Source organism: Cervus elaphus, chromosome 5 (genome assembly GCF_910594005.1).
Source record: "Cervus elaphus chromosome 5, mCerEla1.1, whole genome shotgun sequence".
NCBI classification, from domain to species: domain Eukaryota; kingdom Metazoa; phylum Chordata; class Mammalia; order Artiodactyla; family Cervidae; genus Cervus; species Cervus elaphus.
Genome location: NC_057819.1, coordinates 26,199,859 through 26,222,216, shown reverse-complemented (window position 1 = coordinate 26,222,216; position 22,358 = coordinate 26,199,859). Strand labels below are relative to the sequence as shown.

Here is a 22,358-nt window from a genome sequence, read left to right as displayed (position 1 = left end):
AAAAAAAAAAGATGTGGACAATCTCCATGAACTCGTTTTAGAGTTATTTCCAGGGTAAACTGTGAAGTGAAAAAGCGATCCTAGTGGTTAAGAATCTGCCTGCCAATGCAGGGAACACAGGTTCAATCCCTGGCCCGGGAACTAAGATTCCACATGCCACAGAGCAACTAAGCCCTCGTGTTACAACTACTGAAGCCAGCATGTGCTAGAGCCTGTGCTCTGCAATAAAAGAAGCCACCGCAATGAGAAGCCCAAACACATCAACGAAGGGTAGCCCCTACTCGTCACAACTAGAGAAAGCCCACACACAGCAAGGAAGACCCTATGCAGCCAAAAATAAACAAACAAATCTTTTGTAAAAATTGTAAAGTTCAATAGAGTTTTTATATTAGGAGGTTGGGATTAACATATACACACTATTATATATAAAATAATCAACAAGGACCTACTGTATAGCACAAGAAACTATACCTAATATAAGTATTCTTGCCTGGAAAATTCCATGGACAGAGAAACCTTGTGGGCTACAGTCCATGGGGTCATAAAGAGTCAGACACGACTGAGCAACTAACAGATTAACAGACAGATATGGGGGAAAAAATCTGAAAAAGAATATGCATGTGCATATATATATATATATACATATATTTATATACACATATATCAGTTCAGTCACTCAGTCATGTCCAACTTTTTGCAACCCCATGGACTGCAGCATGCCAAGCTTCTCTGTTCATCACCAACTCCTGGAGCATATATATATATCACTTTGCTGCTTACCTGAAGCTAACACAACATTGTAAATCAGTATACTCCAATACAAAATAATTTTTTTTAAAAAAGAGTTTTTATGGAATGCTATCCTTCATGAAATGAAGAAGGAGATATGAGAAAACATACATGTACCTGTTTGATCAGCACAAATGGAACACAGGAAGGATAAACCAGAAGCTAAGAGAACTGCTTACCTAGAGGGTGTGGGTGGGAATGGAATGGAAGGAACAGAGGAGGAGTAGGGCAGAGTAGGATGTCACCCCTCTGAGTGCACCTGCTTGTGTAGATCTTAGGACTTACCTTAGGACTGTGGTAACATTCCACATACTTCCCAAATAAATCAATAGCTAACATCAGCCAGAACGGGGCACAGCCATCACAGAATACAACCACAGATGAATCTAACTGTATCACAAATGATTAAATCACTTGAAGGGAACAGGCAAGAAAGAAACCAACCTAGGTAACTTTATAAAAGAGAATTTCAACTGTATAGTGTAAGCAAATGACAGAGAGAATAGAAACAAATATTGTCCTCTACTTGGTACATCTGTTTCCCACAGGGGGTGGGTTAGCAATCCCAGAACTACTGTGTATGTGTGAGGGGCTTACACAAATCAGTAAAAACACTGAGAATCATGACAGCCAGTTTTGGAGAAGGACGGAAGTGAGAAAAGGCTCAATATGGAATCTAGAAAAACATACAGATGGATTAATATAAATACATAATATGATGCATGTGTTTGCTTGTTTAAGTACATACATACATTTCCAAATTCTGTTCAGAGGATCAAGAAGCAATAACACCCCAACATAAACATATGCAAAGTACATCATGCAAAATGCCAAGCTGGATGAATCACAAGCTGGAATCTAGATTGCCAGGAGAAATATCAACAATCTCAGATATGCAGATGATACCACTCTAATGGTAGAAAGTGAAGAGGAACTAAACAGCCTCTTGATGAGGGTGAAAGAGGAGAGTGAAAAAGCTGGCTTAAAACTCAACATTCAAAAACCTAAGTTCATAGCATCCAGACCCATCAGTTCACGGCAAACGGATAAAAAGTGGAAACAGTGGCAGATATTATTTTCTTGGGCTCTAAAATCACTGCAGACAGTGACTGCAGCCACGAAATTAAAAGACACTTGCTCCTTGGAAGAAATGCTATGACAAACCTAGAGAGCATATTAAAAAACAAAAACATCACTTTGCTGACAAAGGTTATGGATTTTCCAGTAGTCATGTATGGATATGAGAGTTGGACCATAAAGAAGGAGCATCAAAGAATTGATGCCTTTGAATTATGGTGTTTGAAAAGACTCTTGAGAGTTCCTTGGACAGAAAGGAGTTCAAACCAGTCAGTCAATCCTAAAAGAAATCAACCCTGAATATTCACTGGAAGAAGGACTGATCCAATCTTTCAGGCACCTGATGAGAAGAGCCAACTCAGTGGAAAAGACCCTGATGCTGAGAAAGACTGAAAGCAAAAGGAGAAGGGGGTGGCAGAGGATTAAATGGTTAGATAGTATCACTGACTCAATGTACAGGAATCTGAGCAAACACTGGGAGAAAGTGAAGGACAGGAAAGCCTGGTGTGTTCCAGTCCATGAGACTGCAAAGAGTTGGACATGACTTAGTAACTGAACAACAACAGAAATGAGCACACTTGGCACCCAGATCCTGGTTTCTAAACACTACTCTCCAATAAAATGAACCAGGGCTCCATGGAGAAATGGTGGGTTCCATGAGCCTAGAAGATCTCTAGTGCTAGAAAGTCAGGAAAGACTCAAAAATGATGAGGACATATCAAAAGGACACAGAAGCCAACTGGAAAAGGCCCCCAAAGGTCAAAGCTGGGACAATTTAAACAACAAAATAAGTAATGATAGTATTGGATTATAGCTTATTGAGCAAAAATAAGTATCTAAAATATATTTATATGAATAAATAATTGAATGAGTTGCCCTTGTATTAAAATTCCAATTAATAAATGTAGAAAGAATGATGCACATAGAAAATCAACCTTTGGCAAACATTACTGTAATAACTTTGGCAGGTAATAACCATCACTGGATGCTAAAATTCATGGAGAAAGTAGCATGAGATAACAGACAACTGTGTAGTTTCATGGTACCCCTCTGACAAGAGATTATGATTTGCAAAGGGAAAATGATAACTTTAAAGTGGATACTAGGAAAACATCCCCCTCAACCAAGCAATCAAAGCGAGCATCACTGGTGATAACGAATACCATCTTGAATGTCTATGTTTGAGCTGAATTGTGCCCCCAAAATCCCTGTGTTGGACACCTAGGCCCGAGGACCACAGGATGTGGCTGTGTGTAGAGATGAGGCCTTAAAGAGGTAATAAAGGTAAATGAGATCATTAGGGTGGGCTGAATTCCCATATGACTGGTGTCCTTATAAGAAGAGGCTATCAGGTTACCTACAGGAAGAGGAGATCACATGAAGACCCAGAGAGAAGAGAGCCATCGACAAGCTAAGGTAAGAGACGTTAGGAGGAACCAACCCTGCTGACACCCTGATCTCCAACTTCCAGTCTCCAAGATGTGAGACCATAAATGTCTGCTGTCTAACCTAACTGCTCCCTGCCCCACCCCCAAGCTGGACTATTTTGTTACGGCAGCCGCAGGAAACTCACACAGGCTGACGTGACGCAACAAGGAAGGCACAACTTCACTTGTATGGTGCTCTTGTCCAAGACACCTAAAATCAACCCCATTGTGAGAAACATCAGATAATCCCAAACTGAGGGATGCCCTTCAAAGTGACCACCCTGAACTCTTCAAGTGTCCAGGTGCTGAAAGACCAAGAAGCTAAGGAACCGCGACAGGCTGGAAGGTGAGGGGACAGGTGAGGTCCTAAGAGGAAAAACTGACAAGATCCAAAGCACAACTGTAGACTAGCTAATATCACTGCTAATTTCCTGGTTTCAAGAATTGTACTCGAGGAGTGCCCTGGTAGTACAGTGAACAGGAATCCACTTGCCTGTGTTGGGGACACAGGTTTGATTCCTGGTCCGGGAATATTCCACAAGCCCTGGAGCAACTAAGTCCCTGACTGCAACTACTGAGCCCGTGCTCTAGAACCTTCCAGCCACAACTACTGAGCCTGAGTGCTGACACTACTGAAGCCCGGGCGCCTAGAGCCTGTGCTCTGCACCAAGAGAAGTCACCACCACAATGAGAAGCCCTTGCATGCTAGAGAGTAGCCCCCACTCGCCACATCTAAAGAAAGCCCAAGTGCAGCAATGAAGACCTAACTAACGCAGCCAAAAATAAAATGTATATTTTTTTAAAAAAGAATTGTATTTTAAAATATTAACATTAGGATGAGCTAGGTATGTGGGAACCCTGTCTTATTTTGCAATTTCTCCTTTTTTTCTTTAAGTCTAAAATCATTTCAAATAAAAATCTAAAAAAAAAAAAATCACAGAGGTTGTTAACTGGTGATCAGCTGACCCAGTTCAACACACAGATGTATGTATTTTGGTTGAAAATGTTAAAAACAAATTTGAATGAGCTGCCAACAATACATGGAGAAGGAAATGGCAACCCACTCCACTATTGCCTGGAAAATCCCGTGGACGGAGGAGCCTGGTAGGCTGCAGTCCATGGGGTCATGAAGAGTCGGACACGACTGAGTGACTTCACTTTCACACATTGGAGAAAGAAAGAAATGGCAACCCACTCCAGTGTTCTTGCCTGGAGAATCCCAGGGACGGGGAAGCCTGGTGGGCTGCTGTCTATGGGGTCGCACAGAGTCGGACACGACTGAAGCGACTTAGCAGCAGCAGCCAACAATACAAATCCAGAGATGCAATTTTAAATCCAGATGTATGGCTTCCTTTCAAAACATCAGAAGTTGTGGCATTACCCCCGAGGAAGCCACATCCTCAGGTCCATCCTCAGGACCAGAGGCCCCGGTGCCCCAGCGCCGTGTTCACACACTGCACAGCTCAGCCCAGGCAGTCAGATGGCTTGAGAGGGTACGGAATCCTGAGGGCACAAGGGTCCGAGCCCCCACAGGGCAGAGTCCAGGGCTTCCTTCAGAGCCCTAGTCCACAAGCACCTGGGCATCCTGAGACTCAGATAGAAGTCCAGGTGCTAGAATTCATCAGGGCTTCTGCTCTCATGGTCCGCAGCTTGGGAAGCTGCACTCCATCATTTAGATGCTGTAGCGGTCAAGGTGCACGACCCCCCAGAGGTGATCCTGGGGGAACTGCACCCACTTGCCTGCCACCCTCTGGCCCAGGACGGGCTTACGGTCCAGGCAGACCGACTTGTATACCCTCCCTCTGGCTCTCTCCTGGGGTGTCCCATGGTGACGAGGGGACATGCACAGAGAGGCAATCCTCACTCAGCACGAACATGGGGTCCCTACCCAGCCCAGACCACCCTTGGGCGGAGCTCCTCCAGTCCTGCAAGCTGCAAGGTGCCCTTCTGGAAAACTCTCTCTTCACTACAGTCAGCCGAAGCTGGAGTCTGTTCCTGCATTGCAGACTATGAACTGAACACGCACTACTTCCTAGGTGGGTGTCATTATTCCGGCTTACTAAGGATGAAACAGAGGTAGGGAGGCTAGCACCCCACTGGGGAGCACACAGCTGTATTTGTTGAGTCAGTGTATGAACCAATGAATAAATATCATCTTGGAGGACAAATTATACCTGTGGTAGTTTTGTGATGCAGATTTTCTTACTACCTCCTAGATTACTCACCTCTCTTACCATGAAATGACTTCGGGTGGGCAATACCAGCCCCTTCCACATGAGGCTCACACTGTGAATTGCGATGGCAGCCACACTTTCCCCAGTATCTGAGCTGGTCACCGTGGTCCCCATCCTGCCTGGGCCTCCTCTCCTGTGGTGGCTGCAGCAGCTCCCGCTGAGAGGCACACAGCAGCCTCGGGTCAGAGCCAGGCAGACCCGGCACAGTCTGGCTCTGGCCACAGCCCCGTCGCTGGTCCTCCGGGAGATGGTATCAGATATACAGAGGGACCTCCATTTTGACTACTTCCCAGAGTCCTGCTACTGGAACATCACCAATATCGGACTCAATCCCTTCCAAACTTTATGACAAGCCTGATGGATGGACAGCCTATCTTTGGGACTGACAGTCAGATGGAGTGAAGGCCAACTGATGAGTGAATTTCAGACAACAGCCATTGAAACTGACAGCGCTTAGTGCTTCAAGATACTGACTTTTGGTTTTCTAATTCTCAAAGTTCCCAAAGAATCTGCTTCTCTCAGTCTTTGCTTCTTTCTGAGGGTAACAAAGGTCTCATCTTCATTGGAGATGCAAGAGATGCGGGTTCGATCCCTGAGTTGGGAAGATTCCCTGGAGAAGGAAATGGTAACTCATTCCAGTATTCTTGCCTGGGAGATCCCATGGACAGAGGAGCCTGGTGGGCCACGATCCATGGGGTCACAGAGTTGGATGTGACTAAGTGACTGAGTGTGCACGCACACATCTGCTTTGACCAGGGAAAGGTGACCGTTCCATCTCGATTCACAAATAAAGTTTCTGATTAGCAGCTAAGAGCATTTCTAACTGGCCAGAGCCCTGCATTTCTGAAGCATCTTTTAGTCAGGGGACTCTGGCACTTGCCCCAGGGACAAATTGGCTACAGCAAGGAGATGCCCTCAGTAACTTCTCGAGGGTGGTGTCCATCTGCTCCCCATTTCCATCCCCCTCCACTGGACTGTCCATCACAACAGTCTGTACCCCGCTGCCAGCTGCCTGGCCACATGCTCTGAGCTGTGAAGGGTCACAACCCTGCAGGCTCCCCACCTCAGACAGGACACTCAGAGGAGCTGCAGGAACCTGTCAGCAGAGACCTGCAAATCAGCACAACTGGCATCAGCCAAAGGATGGGTCAGAATGTTTGATGGTTTGATGACTGTTTGATGGTTCGGGGAGTAAGGAATGTGAACTAAGAAGACACTGTGATGGTTTGAGCATGGGCGCTGATGATACACACTCTAGGTGCCAGGCATGCCCGACACATCGACTCTGAACAAGGTGTGGAGCAGGAGCCCAGGCCACACTGGCCATCATGGTCTACCTGACCCGGGTCCCCACCCACAGGCAACACAGAACACTTAATGAGCACTGGGGTCTCCAAGCAAGGCCCCTTGATATCAGGGCAGTGGATTCTGGTTTATTTCACTGTACCCACAACTGACTTGAGTTGGTTTCCTAAAAAAAGAAGAAAATAGTGAGAACATTGTTTTAATGTAAAGAATCAAGTGGCACGACATTAAAGAGAATGAAATAATGCCATTTGTAGCAACGCGGATTGACCTAGAGATTCTCATACTGTGTGAAGTAAGTCAGACAGAGAAGGAGAAGTATTGCATGAAATCCCTTATATGGGAAAGCTACAAAGAAACTGTACAATGAACTCATTTACAAACCAGAAACAGACACACAGACTTGGAGAATGAACTTATGGTTGCTGGGGGCAAGGGGGTGGAGAAGGATGGGAGAAAGGGATAGTTAGGGAGTCTGGGATCGACATGCACACACCACTGTATTTAAAATGGATAACCAACAAGGACCTACGGTATAGCACAGGGAACTCTGCTCACTGTGATGTGGCAGCCTGGATGGGAGGGGAGTTTGGGGGAGAATGGATACATGTATATGTATGGCTGAGTCCCTTTGCTGCCCACCTGAAGCTGTCACATTGTTAATCAGCTGTATTCCAATTTAAAATAAAATTTTTAAAAGTACTGTGTGGCTTGAAATAAATTGATGGCAAAACATCACAAAAGATATTGGCTGAGCAGGACACCAGTCGACAGGGACAGCTGACTCTGGAAACATGTGAGTTTTCGTCCCATTGGTTGACAAGTCTCTCTGGGAAAACTCTAGAATGAAACTCGCTCTAAAAGTAGTTTGGGTCAGGCAGCATCACGGGGGTGTTATGGGATGCGGCCCCAGAACCAGAGCCCCTCAGATGCACAGGCATCAGGGAATGTCAAGGGCATCCCCGCAACCTGACGATGGGTGGGGGTCCGTTTATGGCCTTGCTGACTTGCTGGGAGCTAATGAGGAGAGGGTTCTGTGGATCGGAACATGGGGCAGCCCATTTTGAAGGAGAGGAAAAGTGAGAGAGGGGAAGAATGTGAGGTCCTGAGGGTGCCCAAGGGTCTCGGACACCATCCTACTCAGGGACTGGGAGGGAACTGAGATAAATAAACAAAATTCCTTCTACTCTTCAAATCCAGGTTCACACCAGCCTGATCTAACAAGGATGGTGGGTGTGAGAGCTGTGGGTATGTGTGTGTGTGTGTGTGTGTGTGTGTGCGCGCGCATGTGTGTGTCTATTTATATGCTGGGTCTGCACTTGTATGTCTATTTGTATGTGAGTGTGTGTACTGGGGGGTGTGTGTATGCATGTGTGTCTGTATGCGTGCTACATCAGAGTGTGTGCATATATGTGTGTGTAAGTGTGTGTACTGTGTATGTGTGTCTGTGTGTCTGTGTCTGCATGTGTGCTGGATCTGGTTGTGCACATATTATTTGTGTGGCAGTGTGTGTCCTGGGGATGTGTGTGTGTGCACATGGACATCCATGCCCTGTGAACTCACTGGGGGTCTGGACACCAAGAAGCCTTGCATTCAGTCCTCTGTTCCCATCTCCCCTGCCCGCTCAGCCTCCTGTCTCAGCTTCAGGACCTTTTCCCCAAGCCCCCAACTCCCCAGCACCTGCAGCCCTGGCTCAGCCCGCCCCCCAACATCCACCAAGACTCACAGCCCCCTTTCCTAGGGCCACTTCAACCTCAAACCCACATCGCTTCCAGAATCATTCAGAGCAAGCCTTCTCTGCTTTTATGCACTTGGATTACTGACTTGCAATACCTCCATGCCAGATCATAAAAGCCCCAACACTGGAAGCACTAAAAATACCTCTGTTTCACACTACAACCAAATCTCCAACACAGGCTGAGCCCGCCGAGCTCATTCTGCCTCGTTAGCTGCCTCCTCTGGATGGCAGCCAGCGAAGAGCCTCTGGTCTGAGTGAGCATCCTCTCCATAGAAAGAGGAGCCACACAAATACACACAAATAACACAAATCAGGACAGAGCTACTTATATGGTGCTGCTGCCTCTGAGCTCAGCACTCGTTCAACAAATATTTTCTGAGCCAAAGCTCAATGCCAGGCATCAAGAGGAAGGAATAGATGGTTCCAAATGGGGTCCAGGGCAGATTCCCCGCAAAGGCACAGGCTGGTTTAAGAGATGGTCAGTTTGAAAGCTTATTTTGATCCCCACTCCTCTCTAGCAACCCTGTCCTTTTACATATACTTTTTGTACACCCACAACTGCTGTGAGTTCAGCTACTGAGAGTCCTCAACTGCCAGAATCGCTTTTAGTAGGTAAGAGCTTCCTGTCCAAGGTCACTCCCTTCCCATACGGCCCTCAGTCATGTACTGGACTAAAGGCGAGAACCCCTAACTTTCAAGGGGACCGTTCTGAAGGGTCATCCCAGCTTCAGAGCTCACCACAGGGTCACCTTCAGTCTCTGTTGAGACTGCATCACAGGCCGCCTTCTCCTTCTACTCAGCCTTCCTTCCTTTCCCATATAAGTCAAGCTTGCAATCCCTCTTGAATAAACTTCTTGCACACAAATGTCAAAAAAGAAGAGATAGTCAGTTTGCATAAATAGTAAGATGCTATCCTCGGAGGCAGCTCTAGTGCAGAGCAAAGACATTAAAGAGGGAGAAGTGGTTCTTCCCTGGGGAGATCAGAGAGGGCTTTGTGGAAGAAGTAGTACGGATTCCAGTGACCTTGACATGGGTGGGACTAGACCCCAGAGATGTGGAAGGCCTTCCAGATAACAGGAGAGGCACACACAAAGCCGGAAGCCCACCAGGCCCAGACTTCATGGGAGAGCGAGTGTTTCTGCTCCTCTGGACAGAGGTTCAAGCAGAAAGTCACATTGGAAAGGTCCAGTCAAGACTGACCATGCGGCCCGAATTTGAAATGCATCTTCAGGGAAACCTGAGTCACTGAAAGATTTTAAATAGCTGAGTAAGAACACCTGGCATGTGTTTCTGGAAGATAAGCCTGGGAACTCGGGGGGAATAAAGCGAGGAGAACAGTCAGGAAGCTTCTAGCTCAGGCAGAACCAAACCAGCAGTGAGACTCCGAACCAGGGGTGGGGCAGCAGGAGGGAGGATGTGAGGGATGCTCGGAAAACAGGGTCACAGCTGGTCCCACCCAGAGACCAGGAGCCAGGAGGGCACCAGGGCGCCAGACTCTGAGCAGAGAGAAGGCGATACAGGAGGTCAGACACAGAGGACGTGCGGGCTTGGGGGTAACATGTTCACCCACACACCTGGGGTGGAGAAACCTGCCGGGGAACAGGAGTGAGGCCATGGGGAGAGGTGGGTTTTGTGTCACCAGAAACATCAGTCCAGAGGTGGTGGCTGAAATCAAGGCAACCCCACGAATTCAGAGAGGTAAAGGTTCCTGCAGATGGGCTGAAGGAGCGCCTGTGTTCAGGGAATTGAAGCAGGTGGCGCAGCGGCGGAGGGGCTGATACCAGACAAGGGGCACCTCCTGCAGGGAGACATGTCCTGCAGACCCAGGGGTGGGAGCCTCGGGGGCTGCAGGGGCTGGGGTGGGCTTTGACCGAGCCCAGGCGAGCAGAGGACTCTGGAGATGTGCTGCATGCAGGCTAAGTCGTTTCAGTCGTATCTGACTCTCTGATACCCCATGGACTATAGCCCACCAGGCTCCTCTGTCCATGGGGATTCTCCAGGCAAGAGTACTGGAGGAATCTTCCCAACCCAGGGATGGAACCCGAGTCTCCTATGTCTCCTGTATTGGCAGCGGGTTCTTTATCACTAGCACCACCTGGGAAGCTCCTCTGGAGACATGTGAGACCATCTCTGCAGTGTGAAAATGTGTATAGAAAGTGGAAATGGTAAAAATCAACCTAGTGTGAAGAAGAGAAGGGGGCGGTGGATGTTCAATAAGATCTCTGAAACATGGGATCCAGTGATGCCATTTCTGCAAGTACATACCCAAAAGGACTGAAAGTAGGATCTGGGAGAAATGCTTGCATATACACACGTTCATGGCAGCATTACGCACAACAGCCTAAAGGTGGGAGCAACCCAAGTGCTCACTGATGGTTGTATGGATGAACAAATCATGGTCCATTTACACCATAGACTAGGATTCAGCCTTAAAAAGGACATTCTGGGGCTTCCCTGGCAGTCCAGTGGTTAAATTTCTGCACTTCTACTGCAGGGGGCGCAGGTTTGAACCCTGGTCTGAGAACTAGGTTTCCGAATGTTTCACAGCGAGGCCATAAAAGAAAAAAAAAAAAGAACAGAGGACATTCTGTTCTTTCTGTTCTGACTTTTGGTATCACACAGATGAACCTTGAGGACTTGATGCTCAGTGAAATAAGCCAGACACGAAGAGACAAATCCTCTCTGATTCTACTTACACAAAGGCCCCAGAGTAGTCAAAGCCATAGAGATGGAAAGGAGAAGGTTGTGTGCCAGGGACTGAGGATCAGGAGGGGGAATTTGTGTTTAATGACAGAGTTTTGGTTTTTTGAAATCAGGAGAGTTCTGGGGAGGGATGGTGGTGAAGGATGCGCACCAATGTGAAACATACTTAACACCACTGAACTGTGCACTTAAAAATGGTCAAGATGGTAACTTTTATGTTATGTGTATTTTACGACAATTTAAAATTTTTTTAATGTTCTCTGATTTTCAAAAAGAGAGAGGAGAGAGACAGGGCAGGGGAACATTCTCAGGTGAAGATTGCTTGCAGGTGGATGAAGAGGACAAGAGAAGGGGGAAGGGCCAGGTGGCAGCGGGGGTGGTGGGGAATGGAGGGAAGGTTCCTGAAGAAAGGTTGGCTGTGGAGTAGAGGAGGAAGGAGTGATGAAAGAGGTAGTGAGGAATCAGTGAGATCAGTCAGTTTAGTTCAGTCGCTCAGTGGTGTCTGACTCTTTGAGATGCCACAGACTGTAGCACACCAGGCTTCTCTGTCCTTCACTAGCTCCCGGAATTCGATCAAACTCATGTTCATCGAGTTGGTGATGTCATCTAACCATCTCATCCTCTGTTGTTCCTTTCTCCTCCTGCCTTCAGTCTTTCCCAGCATCACAGGCTTTTCCAATGAGTCAGTTCTTCGCATCAGGTGGCCAAAGTATTCGAGCTCCAGCTTCAGCATCAGTCCTTCCAATGAATATTCAGGACTGATTTCCTTTAGGATGGACTGGTTGGATCTCCTTGCAGTCCAAGGAACTCTCAAGAGTCTTCTCCAACACCACAGTTCAAAAGCATCAATTCTTCGGTGCTCAGCTTTCTCTGTGGTCCAGCTCTCACATCCAGACATGACTACTGGAAAAACCATAGCTTTGACTAGACAGACCTTTGTTGGCAAAATAATGTCTCTGCTTTTTAATATGCTGTCTAGGTTGGTCATAGCTTTTTTTCCAAGGAGCAAGTGTCTTTTGATTTCATGGCTGCAGTCACCATCTGCAGTGATTTGGGAGCCCAAGAAAATAAAGTCTGTCACTGTTTCCATTGTTTACCACCTATTTGCCATGAAGGGATGGGACCGGATGCCTTGATCTTAGTTTTTTAAACGTTGAGTTTTAAACCAGCTTTTTCACTTTCATCAAGAAGTTCTTTAGTTCCTCTTCACTTTCTGCCATAAGCATGGTATCGTCTGCATATCTGAGATTATTGATATTTCTACCAGCAATCCTGATTCCAACTTGTGCTTCATCCAGCCTGCATTTCACATGATGTACTCTGCATATAAGTTAAATAAGCAGGGTGACAATATACAACCTTGATGTACTCCTTTCGCAATTTGGAAGCAGTCTGTTGTTCCATGTCCAGTTCTAACTGTTGCTTCTTGACCTGCATACAGATTTCTCAGGAGGCAGGTAAGGTGGTCTGGTATTCTGATCTCTAAGAATTTTCCACAGTTTGTTGTGACCCACACAGTCAAAGGCTTTAGCATAGTCAATGAAGCAGAAGTAGATGTTTTTCTGGAATTCTCTTGCTTTTTCTATGATCTAACAGATGTTGGCAATTTGGTCTCTGGTTCCTCTGCCTTTTCTAAATCCAACTTGAACATCTGGAAGTTCTTGGTTCATGTACTGCTGAAGCCTAGCTTGGAGAATTTTGAGCATTACTTTGAGCTAGCATGTGAGATGAGTGCAACTGTGCAGTAATTTGAACATTCTTTGGCAACAAGAGAATGGGAAAGACTAGAGATAGCTTCAAGAAAATTAGAGATACCGAGGGAACATTTCATGCAAAGATGGGCACAATAAAAGACAGAAACAGTATGGACCTAACAGAAGCAGAAGATATTAAGAAGAGGTGGCAAGAATACACAGAAAAGCTAAAAAAGATCTTAGTGACCCAGATAACCATGATGGTGTGATCACTCACCTAGAGTCAGACATGCTGGAGTGCTAGGTCAAGTGGGCCTTAGGAAGCATCACTATGAAAAAAGCTAGTGGAGGTGCTGGAATTCCAGCTGAGCTATTTCAAGTCCTAAAAGATGATGCTGTGAAAGTGCTGAACTCAATATGCCAGCAAATCTGGAAAACTCAGCAGTGGCCACAGGACTGGAAAAGGTCAGTTTTCATTCCAATCCCAATCAGCAAGATGGTCAGGATGAAAGCGGGAATGGAGCAACAGCTGTCTGGTGGTGGCTACCTGCCTGGGGAAGCACAAGTGCAGACAGACACTGGCCAGAAAGTGTGGACAACTGGGCAGAGCTGGGTTCTGAGGGAACCAAGAAGGGGCCTGACCTTCGTGGGGAGCCAGGGTTGGGGAGTGGCAGGATGAGACAGGACCTGCAGTGAGAGCAACTTGTCCTGACTCATCAGCTCGCCTCAATGCTTTCTCATTGAGGAGGTGATAAAAACACAGGTAGACAGACACAGGGGTTGGCACATAGTAGGTCTTCAGATAATGTTGGCGGAATGGGATGGAACAGTATAAAATGGAACAAAATAGAAGATTCTGACGGGAATGGTCTTTGTAGGACTTCAAAGGATCAAAAGTGGACTGAGTTCTTATTACACATAGAATGGATAAACAAGGTCCTACAGTACAGGGCAGGGAACTCTGTTCAACATCTATCATAAACCATCATGGAAGAGAATATGGAAAATAATGTATATCGAATCATTTTGCTATACAGCAGAAATGAATACAAAATTGTAAATCAACTAAACTTCAATACAAATTTAATATATATATCGCATTCTTTAATAAATTCCTTCAAAATGGCACACTTCGACCATAGTGCATGATCCTGGGACCAGGAAAGTCACACTTTTTAAAGGACAGGTGCACATCTGTGTCCCTGATGCACCTGTCATTCTTATCACAGACAAAGATAAAGTGAAGGCGGAGATAATCACAGTTACAATGGGGCAAAACAAATCACTCAAAACTGAAAGCATAGAAAATTCTCTTCGAAATGCTAAAGTGTTTCCCAGAAAGAACCAAGCTCTCTGTCTCGCTAATAGCTATCATCTAAGACAAGTGAGAATTAGCCAAGGTATCCCCTCCTCCAAAGACAACATTTATTGTAAATCAGAAATAACCACAGTTGCTGTGCACACATCTACGAAAGCAATGTCTGGGCTCAGAGGCCTTTTTACACAAAATTAATACTGTGTGTCCAACCCCAGAGCTATCCAGGGGACTTTCCACTGCTGTTCAAAAATAATCACAAGAATGGATGCCAAAATCCTCATTCTGGCCAGCACCAATCCATCCAAGATTCTTTCTACAATTATACAAACAATCAAATAGTCCTTGCTGCAAAAGGAAATCAAAGAGCAGAAATGAGGACAAATTCACTCTAACTCACCAAATGGTGCCGGAGGTGGACAGTGATAAGAGGGGAGCCCGATAAATTCTGGGAGAGCTTCGGCGTCGGGGAGACCTCCAGGGAGATCAGATAGCTGGTCGCAGAGAGCAAGCAGTTTTTGTAATTTGCTGCCTCAGCAATCCTTGGGAACAAATGAAAAATCATTACAAAACAGAAATTTAAAAAAAAAAAAACACCTTGAGTTTAAAATTTCATGTTCATCCTGAGACTTTTGAGGCTGAAATCTTTCAGGGGTGGAGTTTTGATTTCTATCAAACAGCACGTTCTGCTCTAAGACTCGGTGTTGGTACCAAAAGGTGAGATGGAGCCCTTGACCTCAGAGAGTCTATAGTCTAGTAGAAGGAGGGGGTAATCCAGGAAGTGAGGAAGAACAGGAAGATCAAAACAATGAGATTAAATCTCAGCCATACATTCACTTGACCCTGGACAAGTGACTTACCTGTTGGAATTTTCCATGCCCAGATTATAAACCGCTGTGGCAAACAGTAATATGATAGACACCTCTTGTCTTGTCACCCAATAGCCCTGCATCCCTCTCCTGATAAAGGCACTTCAGCTTCCCTCCAAGTGACCACCCCTACCTGACTTGTAGCCCATATGCTTTGGAGGGACCTCCATCCTTAACTCAAGAGTAAAACCTGCTCTCACAATTTGAGTGAGTCAGTGCACTGCATTCCTCAGACCATACTGATTGTTCAGATGCAAACACATGTTTCATTAAGATCCGAAGAGAAGTAACAAGATTCAGATGGAAATGCTGGGTCAGAGATCCTCACTTCTCTCTGCTAGATGTCAGTCCAGAACCATGAGGTTCCACCAGTGGCTTATAATCATGAGCAGACAGACTGACTGGGAAGGAGGTCCATGCCCAGGAAAAGCTGAGAGATGGAGTTGGGTGACAGCAACTGGATGCTGGATCAAGCTGCTCCTGAAGCCAGCTGTCCATGCACCTTTCAGCTTACGTGATCCAACAAACTCCCCTTTTGTTTAAAATAGCTTATGCCTGGGTTTCTGTTGCTTATGCCCAAACAAGAGAATCTTGGCTGATATACATAGTACTTGCCTCATGGAGTTATGAAGCTGAAATGACATTTAGGGCCAGGACTAGGATGAGGGAAGCAAGGAACTTGGGGTGCAAGACCTAAGAAGGTGTTCACATTCAGGGTTTGCCACTTGCAGCACATGAATGACTCCAAGAATGAACACCGCTCCGAACGCTGTCTTCTTGGTGACTGCTTATCGAGCTCTCACCCTCACCCTGCCTGGTATATGGTCAGTAATCAGCAAATGTCTATTGCCTTACTCTGAATTTCAGACATTTCACTAGGATGCCTGCAACATGGAGTCATTCAGTCCCGACTCAGGTCACCCAGTCATCTGCTGGTTTCTTTCCTAATCTGGACTTTTGCATGGGGATTCTGTCCCTTCCCTGTGTTTATACTCACAGAACCATCTTCATAACATCAAGCAGATCCCTGGGAGCTGAGTGCACAATCTACTTCCTTCCTCAACTAGTTTTACCTGTTAACTAGACTCAAAGCTGGTGACCTGAACTAGAGCCAGTGGGACCCATGCATCTCCCCCCAACACCACCATCATCACCACGGGACCCAGCTTTTTAAACAAGTCCCTAACACGAGTCCCTAAAAAAGAGCAGATCCCCAGAAGCACACAGAACTATTCCTGGAATTTTCAATGTGAGATGTTTTTTTAAAAATATCACTGTAAAGATTTAAAACCCCTGGGACTTCCCTAGTGGTCCAGTGGTTAAGAATCTGCAACTACTGAGCCCACACACCACAACTAAAGAAGTCCACGTACCTCCACAAACAGCCTGCATGCTGCAAAGCAGACCAAGCATAGTCCAAATTAAAAAAAAAAGATTTAAAACCCTAGCCCTGCCTTCATGGAAATACCCTGCCTAAGGGTATTTCCAACAGAAAATATCCCCTGTAGCAAAACAGAGGCAAGGATTCCTCGTGTTTGTGAATATCACCAAGGTTGGAAAGCTGAGGAGCTGCTGGAAACTCAGAGAACACGGCTGATTTTGCTATCTGATTATTATTCTCGGGAAAGGCATCACTGTGCAAGCCCCAAGCTACAAGACACATATGGAATAAGTCACACAGGTTTAAAAAAGTGAAAGACACTGAAAAGCAAGTCCCACTCTAGCTCATGGTTCTCAGCCATTGTTTTTCATTATGGCCCCCTAAAGAGTCCTATTAGACCCATTTTTCCTAACACCCCACCATTACTCCATCAACACCTGCCCATCCAGTGAAATCATAGTACCACAGAAATAGAGTAAATCTGCTTATGTACTTCAATATGCTTTAGGTAATTTTGCAGAGCCACAGCCACTGTAATATCTCAGACTCCTTGCCCTCAAAACCAATTTTCACCTTCTGGAGGTGATACCTTCCCCACCGAAAAGGCAGGGAGTTCAGCCACTGCTGTGGAAAGTTAAGACTGGCTGGATGTCACCAGGGACCAGTTGAGACCCAAAGATAGAAAGATGTGGTCCTCGGTGACACAGAGGCCTGCTCTCTTGCAGAACAATGAGGCTGCCCAGGTGGACCACCTCTCTGCTTGTGATTTCAGGGAGCTGAGATGTTTTGAGCTCAGCGCAGTATCCGCTGAGATACAGTGAAATGCTTGCCAATACCTCACAGTCCATGCTTCTCTCTGTGGAGTCAGCATGTATGTAATTCCACCAAACATAATAGAAATCATTTGTCTAGCAAAAATTAGGACTATATATTAGCCGACAATAAAATCACAACCATGAGCATAAGGCCCTACAAACGCATCGTTATTTGTCACATCTCCCCTCTCCCTATCCACCTCCATTTTCTAACAGTTTGTCAGGTCAGCTGTCATCGCCCACTAGGATGTAAGCTCCATCGGGGGCTGGCTTCTTGCCCATTCTGTTCACAGCTCTCTAAGCCCTTAGAACCAAGCCTGACACACAGTAGGTTCTCAACTAATATGTGTTCAGTGAATTAATCTTCTCACAGACAGACCATGATGACTTAGATCAAAATCTTAAGAAAAACATGTGAAAAATGGAAAATTTATGGAGAATCTTCTCTCCACAAACACAGTGCAAATCCAGAGTGGATTCCTGGATTTGGCCCTGGGAACACATGGATTCAGCCAAATGCAGCCTAGTAAACATTGCCTTTGAGGGCAGGAACTGATACCAGACTCAACAGTCTACAGTGTGCCTTTAGGAGCATTTTTAATGTGGAAAAGTACAATTTCCCAATACGGATGGGTTTATACTGATGGTCTCCAGTGACTCACTTCTCTCACTTCTCATGCAGCCAGGGAGGCCTTTCCTTCTGGCTGGGTTTGCCCTACAGAGAGGCCCAGGTCGGGGTCCACAGTGGCTGAGCCAGGAGGAGCCCACCATCCCAACACCACCACCCAACTTGACAATGACAAGACATCAGATGGTCTAAGAAATTGCTGTTTACTTTTTAGATGGGATAATGGCATGGAGTTTATTCTGTATTTTTAAAAGTCTTTGTCTTTTAAAAATAGAGACTAAATATTTACAGATGAAACTACATGATGTCAGAGATTTGCCTCAAAATAATTGGTGGGGCCAGGGTGAGGGAGCGGGGTGGGCAGAGGAAGCTCAAATGGCCGTGGGTGGTCCTGGTTGTAACCCGGTGATGACCGTCTCTCTTGTTTTTACAGATGTTCGATTTTTTTCATAATAAAAAGAGGGCTGTTTTATGACTTCATTTAATCTCTCTGGTACCTCCAGTTTTAATAAGGGTTTTCCTTTGTCTTCATAAATCTGATCCAGGCTTGATTATTTTTATTTTAACCTGTTATCTGGGGAGCAGTAACACTTGGAGACTGGATTATCTGTCACTTTGGAATTGACTGTACCAGGGCTTGGGGGCCTTTCTGGATAAGAAAACAGGCTCATTCTAGATGTCAAGGTAGAAATGGCAAAGAAGACAGTCCCGGGAGTAGGGGCCACAAGGGTGCGCCCCCCTGTACCGGCCCTGCCCCCTGCTTTGGGGCGTCCAGCCAACGGCAGCACCCACAGGAAATCAGAGCCAGTGGGAGAGGAGAGTGAGACCCAGATAGCACTGCTTTTGCAGGGTCACAACTACCAAAGGGCATGGTGCCCATCCCCACACCCCTGCACTTTGCCCCAGGAACCGTGTTCTCCAGACACCATCAGCCCAGAGGGGCAGCATCATGCCCTACTCCCTCCTTCTGAGAACACTTCCTGTTATTATGTTGTCGTTTAGTCATCAAGTCGTGTGAACTCTTTTGTGACCCCATGGACTGTAGCCTGCCAGGCTCCTGTGTCCACAGGATTCTCCGGGCAAGAATACTGGAGTGGGTTGCCATGTCCTCCCCCAGAGGATCTTCCCAACCCAAGGATCAAACCTGAGTCTCCTGCATTGGCAGGCAGATTCTTTACCCCCTTTACTGAGCCGCCTGGGAAGCCCTCCTGTTATTACTCTATCCTTTACAGTAGGGAGCACACCCTGAGCACAGCCTGGCATGTGGCCTCTCCATCTAACTTCCCCCAAATTACCCACCTGGTCCCCCTGGGGACCTGACTGACACAGGACAAAGTCCAGCCTTGCAGACTCACATGTTTCAGCACATTTGAGCCACAACCCCTCTGCAGGTTATCTGTGCCTTCGATTACACATGGAGAGGTCCCATTTGTTTATTTTTGTTTCATTTCCATAACTCTAGGAGGTGGGTCAGGGGAAGGAAATGGCAACCCACTCCAGTGCTCTTGCCTGGAGAATCCCAGGGACAGAGGAGCCTAGTGGGCTGCCGTCTATGGGGTTGCACAGGATCAGACATGACTGAAGCAGGTGGGTCAAGGAGAAATCTTCTCCACAACAAAAGAAACAATAAACAAGGATCAGACAACCCTCAGAATAGGAGAAACTAACTCCAAAAGAAACAACTGACAAAGGATTAATCTCCAGAATGTATATAAGCAGCTCACACAGCTCAATATTAGAAAAGCAGAAAGTCCAATCAAAAGATGGGCAGAAGACCTAAACAGACATTTCTCCAAAGAAGACATACAGATGGCCAATAAACACATGAAAAGACTGTCAACATCCCTGATTATCAGAGACATGCAAATTAAAACTACAATGAGGTATCATCTCACACCAGTCAGAATGGCCATCATTGGAAAATCTACAAAAAATAAATGCTGGGGAGGATGTGGAGAAAAAGGAACTCTCCTACACTGTTGCTGGGAATGTAAATGGATACGGCCATTATGGAGAACAGTATGGAGATTCCTTAAAAAACTAAGAATAAATCCATCATATAGCCCAGGTATCCCACTGCTGGCATATATCCTGAGGAAACCACAATTTCAAAAGACACATGTACCCCAGTGTTCATTGCACACCATTTACAATAGCCAGGACATGGAAACAACCTAGATGTCCATTAACAGATGAATGGATAAAGAAGATGTGGTACATATATACAGTGGAATATTACTCAGCCATAAAAAAGAATGAATTTGAGTTAGTTCTAGTGAGGTGGATGAACTAGAACCTGTTATACAGAGCAAAGTAAGTCAGAAAGAGAAAAACAAATATCATGTATTAACGCATATATGTGGAATCTAGAAAAATGGTATTGAAGAGCCTATTTGCAGGAAGGAATGGAGACACAGATGTAGAGAATGGATTTGTGGGCATGGACACCATGGGGGAGGGAGTGGGAAGAATGGAAAAAGTAGTGTCAACATATATACACTGTCACGTGTAAGATGGATAACTGGTGAGAAGGTGCTATATAACACAGGGAGCCCAGGCTGGTGCTCTGTGGGATGGGATGGGGGAGGGGGGGGAGACTCAACAGGGAGGGGCTGTATGTATGACTGACTCAAGTTGTGGTACAGCAGAAACCAACATAACATTGCAAAAATTTTTGAATTAAAAAAAGAAAGAAAGCGTAGAGAGGATGGAAGATTTCAGGATCTCTAGGGCAGATCTGGGAACTCTGAAATCTGCAAGCAGGACACCCAAGCACATGGAGAGATGAGTTCAGTCCTCAAGCAAGAGAAATCAGCATGCATGGAACAAGAAAAGGCGGTCTCATTAACAGATCACTCCAAGTATGAGGCCCCACAGGTGAACCAGAAGGCTGAGCGCCAAAGAACTGATGCTTCTGGATTGTGGTGCTGGAGAAGACTCTTGAGAGTCCCATGGACAGCAAGGAGATCAAACCAGTCCATCCTAAAGGAGATCAACTCTGAATATTCATTGGAAGGACTGGTGCTGAAGCAGAAGTTCCAATACTTTGGCTACCTGATGCTAAGAGCCAACTCACTGGAAAAGATTTTGATGCTGGGAAAGATCGAGGACAGGAGGAGAAGGGGGTGACAGAGGATGAGATGGTTGAATGGCATCACCGAATCAATGGACACGAGTTTGAGCAAACTCCGGGAGATGGTGAAGGACAGGGAAGCTTGGCATGCTGCAGTCCATGGGGTCAGAAAGAGTCGGACACAACTGAGTGATTGAACAACAACAGGTAAACCAAGTTGTACAGGGAGATTTGAAACAAAAAATAAAACTGGAAATATCCCCTAGTAAATGAACTCCTTTGCTAGCAAGTTCCTGCTCAAACATGGTGCTCTGCTCACTCTGGAGTCTATCTCCATCCTTTCTATCAGAGCTGCATTCTCACTGATGCTTGAGGGAGCAGAGAGGGGACAGGAAATGCTAAGCAAAGGAAACTTAAACCTCCTGAAAGATCTGAAAGATGCTGCACATGGAAACGTGGGTGAGAGCCTTGGAGAGACTCGGGAGAATTCTCAAGTGGTATGAGAAGCCTCTGACTGATAGAAACAAAGGAAGAGAGCACCCACCAGAATGGTGGACGTGACCTCCATGGCCCAGGTGGCTTAGTCGCTGAGTTCTCGGTATCAAGAAGTAGTTCCCTGGTGGTTCAGTGATAAAGAATCTGCCTGCCAACCCAGGAGACACAGGTTCAATCCCTGATCCAGGAGGATCCCACATGCTGCAAGCAACGATTGTGCTCCCGTGGCCTTGAGCCCATGCTCCCCAACAAGAGAAGCCACCGCCACAAGAAGCCCATGCACTGCAACTACAGAAAAAGTCCACACAGCAACGAAAACTCAGCACACCCAATAAATAATAAAGTAGTTCAGTGGGGTCTCTCAAGAGAGAACGGCAAGAACCAGAATCTCTGCCCCAAGCAGGACCCTCCTCTCCAAACCTTGCACTGCAAGAGTCACGCCAACAGAAAACGTGCTAAAAACAGTGCCCCTAGATTCCCAGCTCCTACCATTCTGCCATTTTTGCTTTGTCTGGCCTCTCTCTCTCTCTCTCTCTCTCTCTCTCTCACACACACACACACACACACACACACACACACACACACACCCCCACCCTTCTTTTTGCTGAATCATCAGAAACTACATCATGACACTCCACCTCTAAATACTTTAAGTGTATCTTCTAAAAATAAAGACTGCCTCCTACATAACCACCCTAACCATCAACACGCTCAGAAATCTGACCCAGCTTCAACCCATGATCTGGTGTCTGGTCCATGGTCCAGCATCCTCAGTGTCCCCAGGGTGTCTGTCAGAGCTCTGCTTTTCTGTCAAG

At 46.1% G+C, this 22,358-nt stretch overlaps 1 protein-coding gene across 2 annotated transcripts in view; it reads right to left on the bottom strand.

The window, feature by feature from the left end:
- Nucleotides 1-22,358, bottom strand: part of ADGRD1 (adhesion G protein-coupled receptor D1) — a 174,306-nt gene that overhangs the window by 101,804 nt on the left and 50,144 nt on the right. For both annotated transcript variants that reach the window (XM_043902127.1, XM_043902126.1), the window contains one exon: nucleotides 14,683-14,824. In XM_043902127.1, coding sequence (XP_043758062.1) covers nucleotides 14,683-14,824 — 142 coding nt within the window. The remainder of the gene's footprint in view (nucleotides 1-14,682; nucleotides 14,825-22,358) is intronic.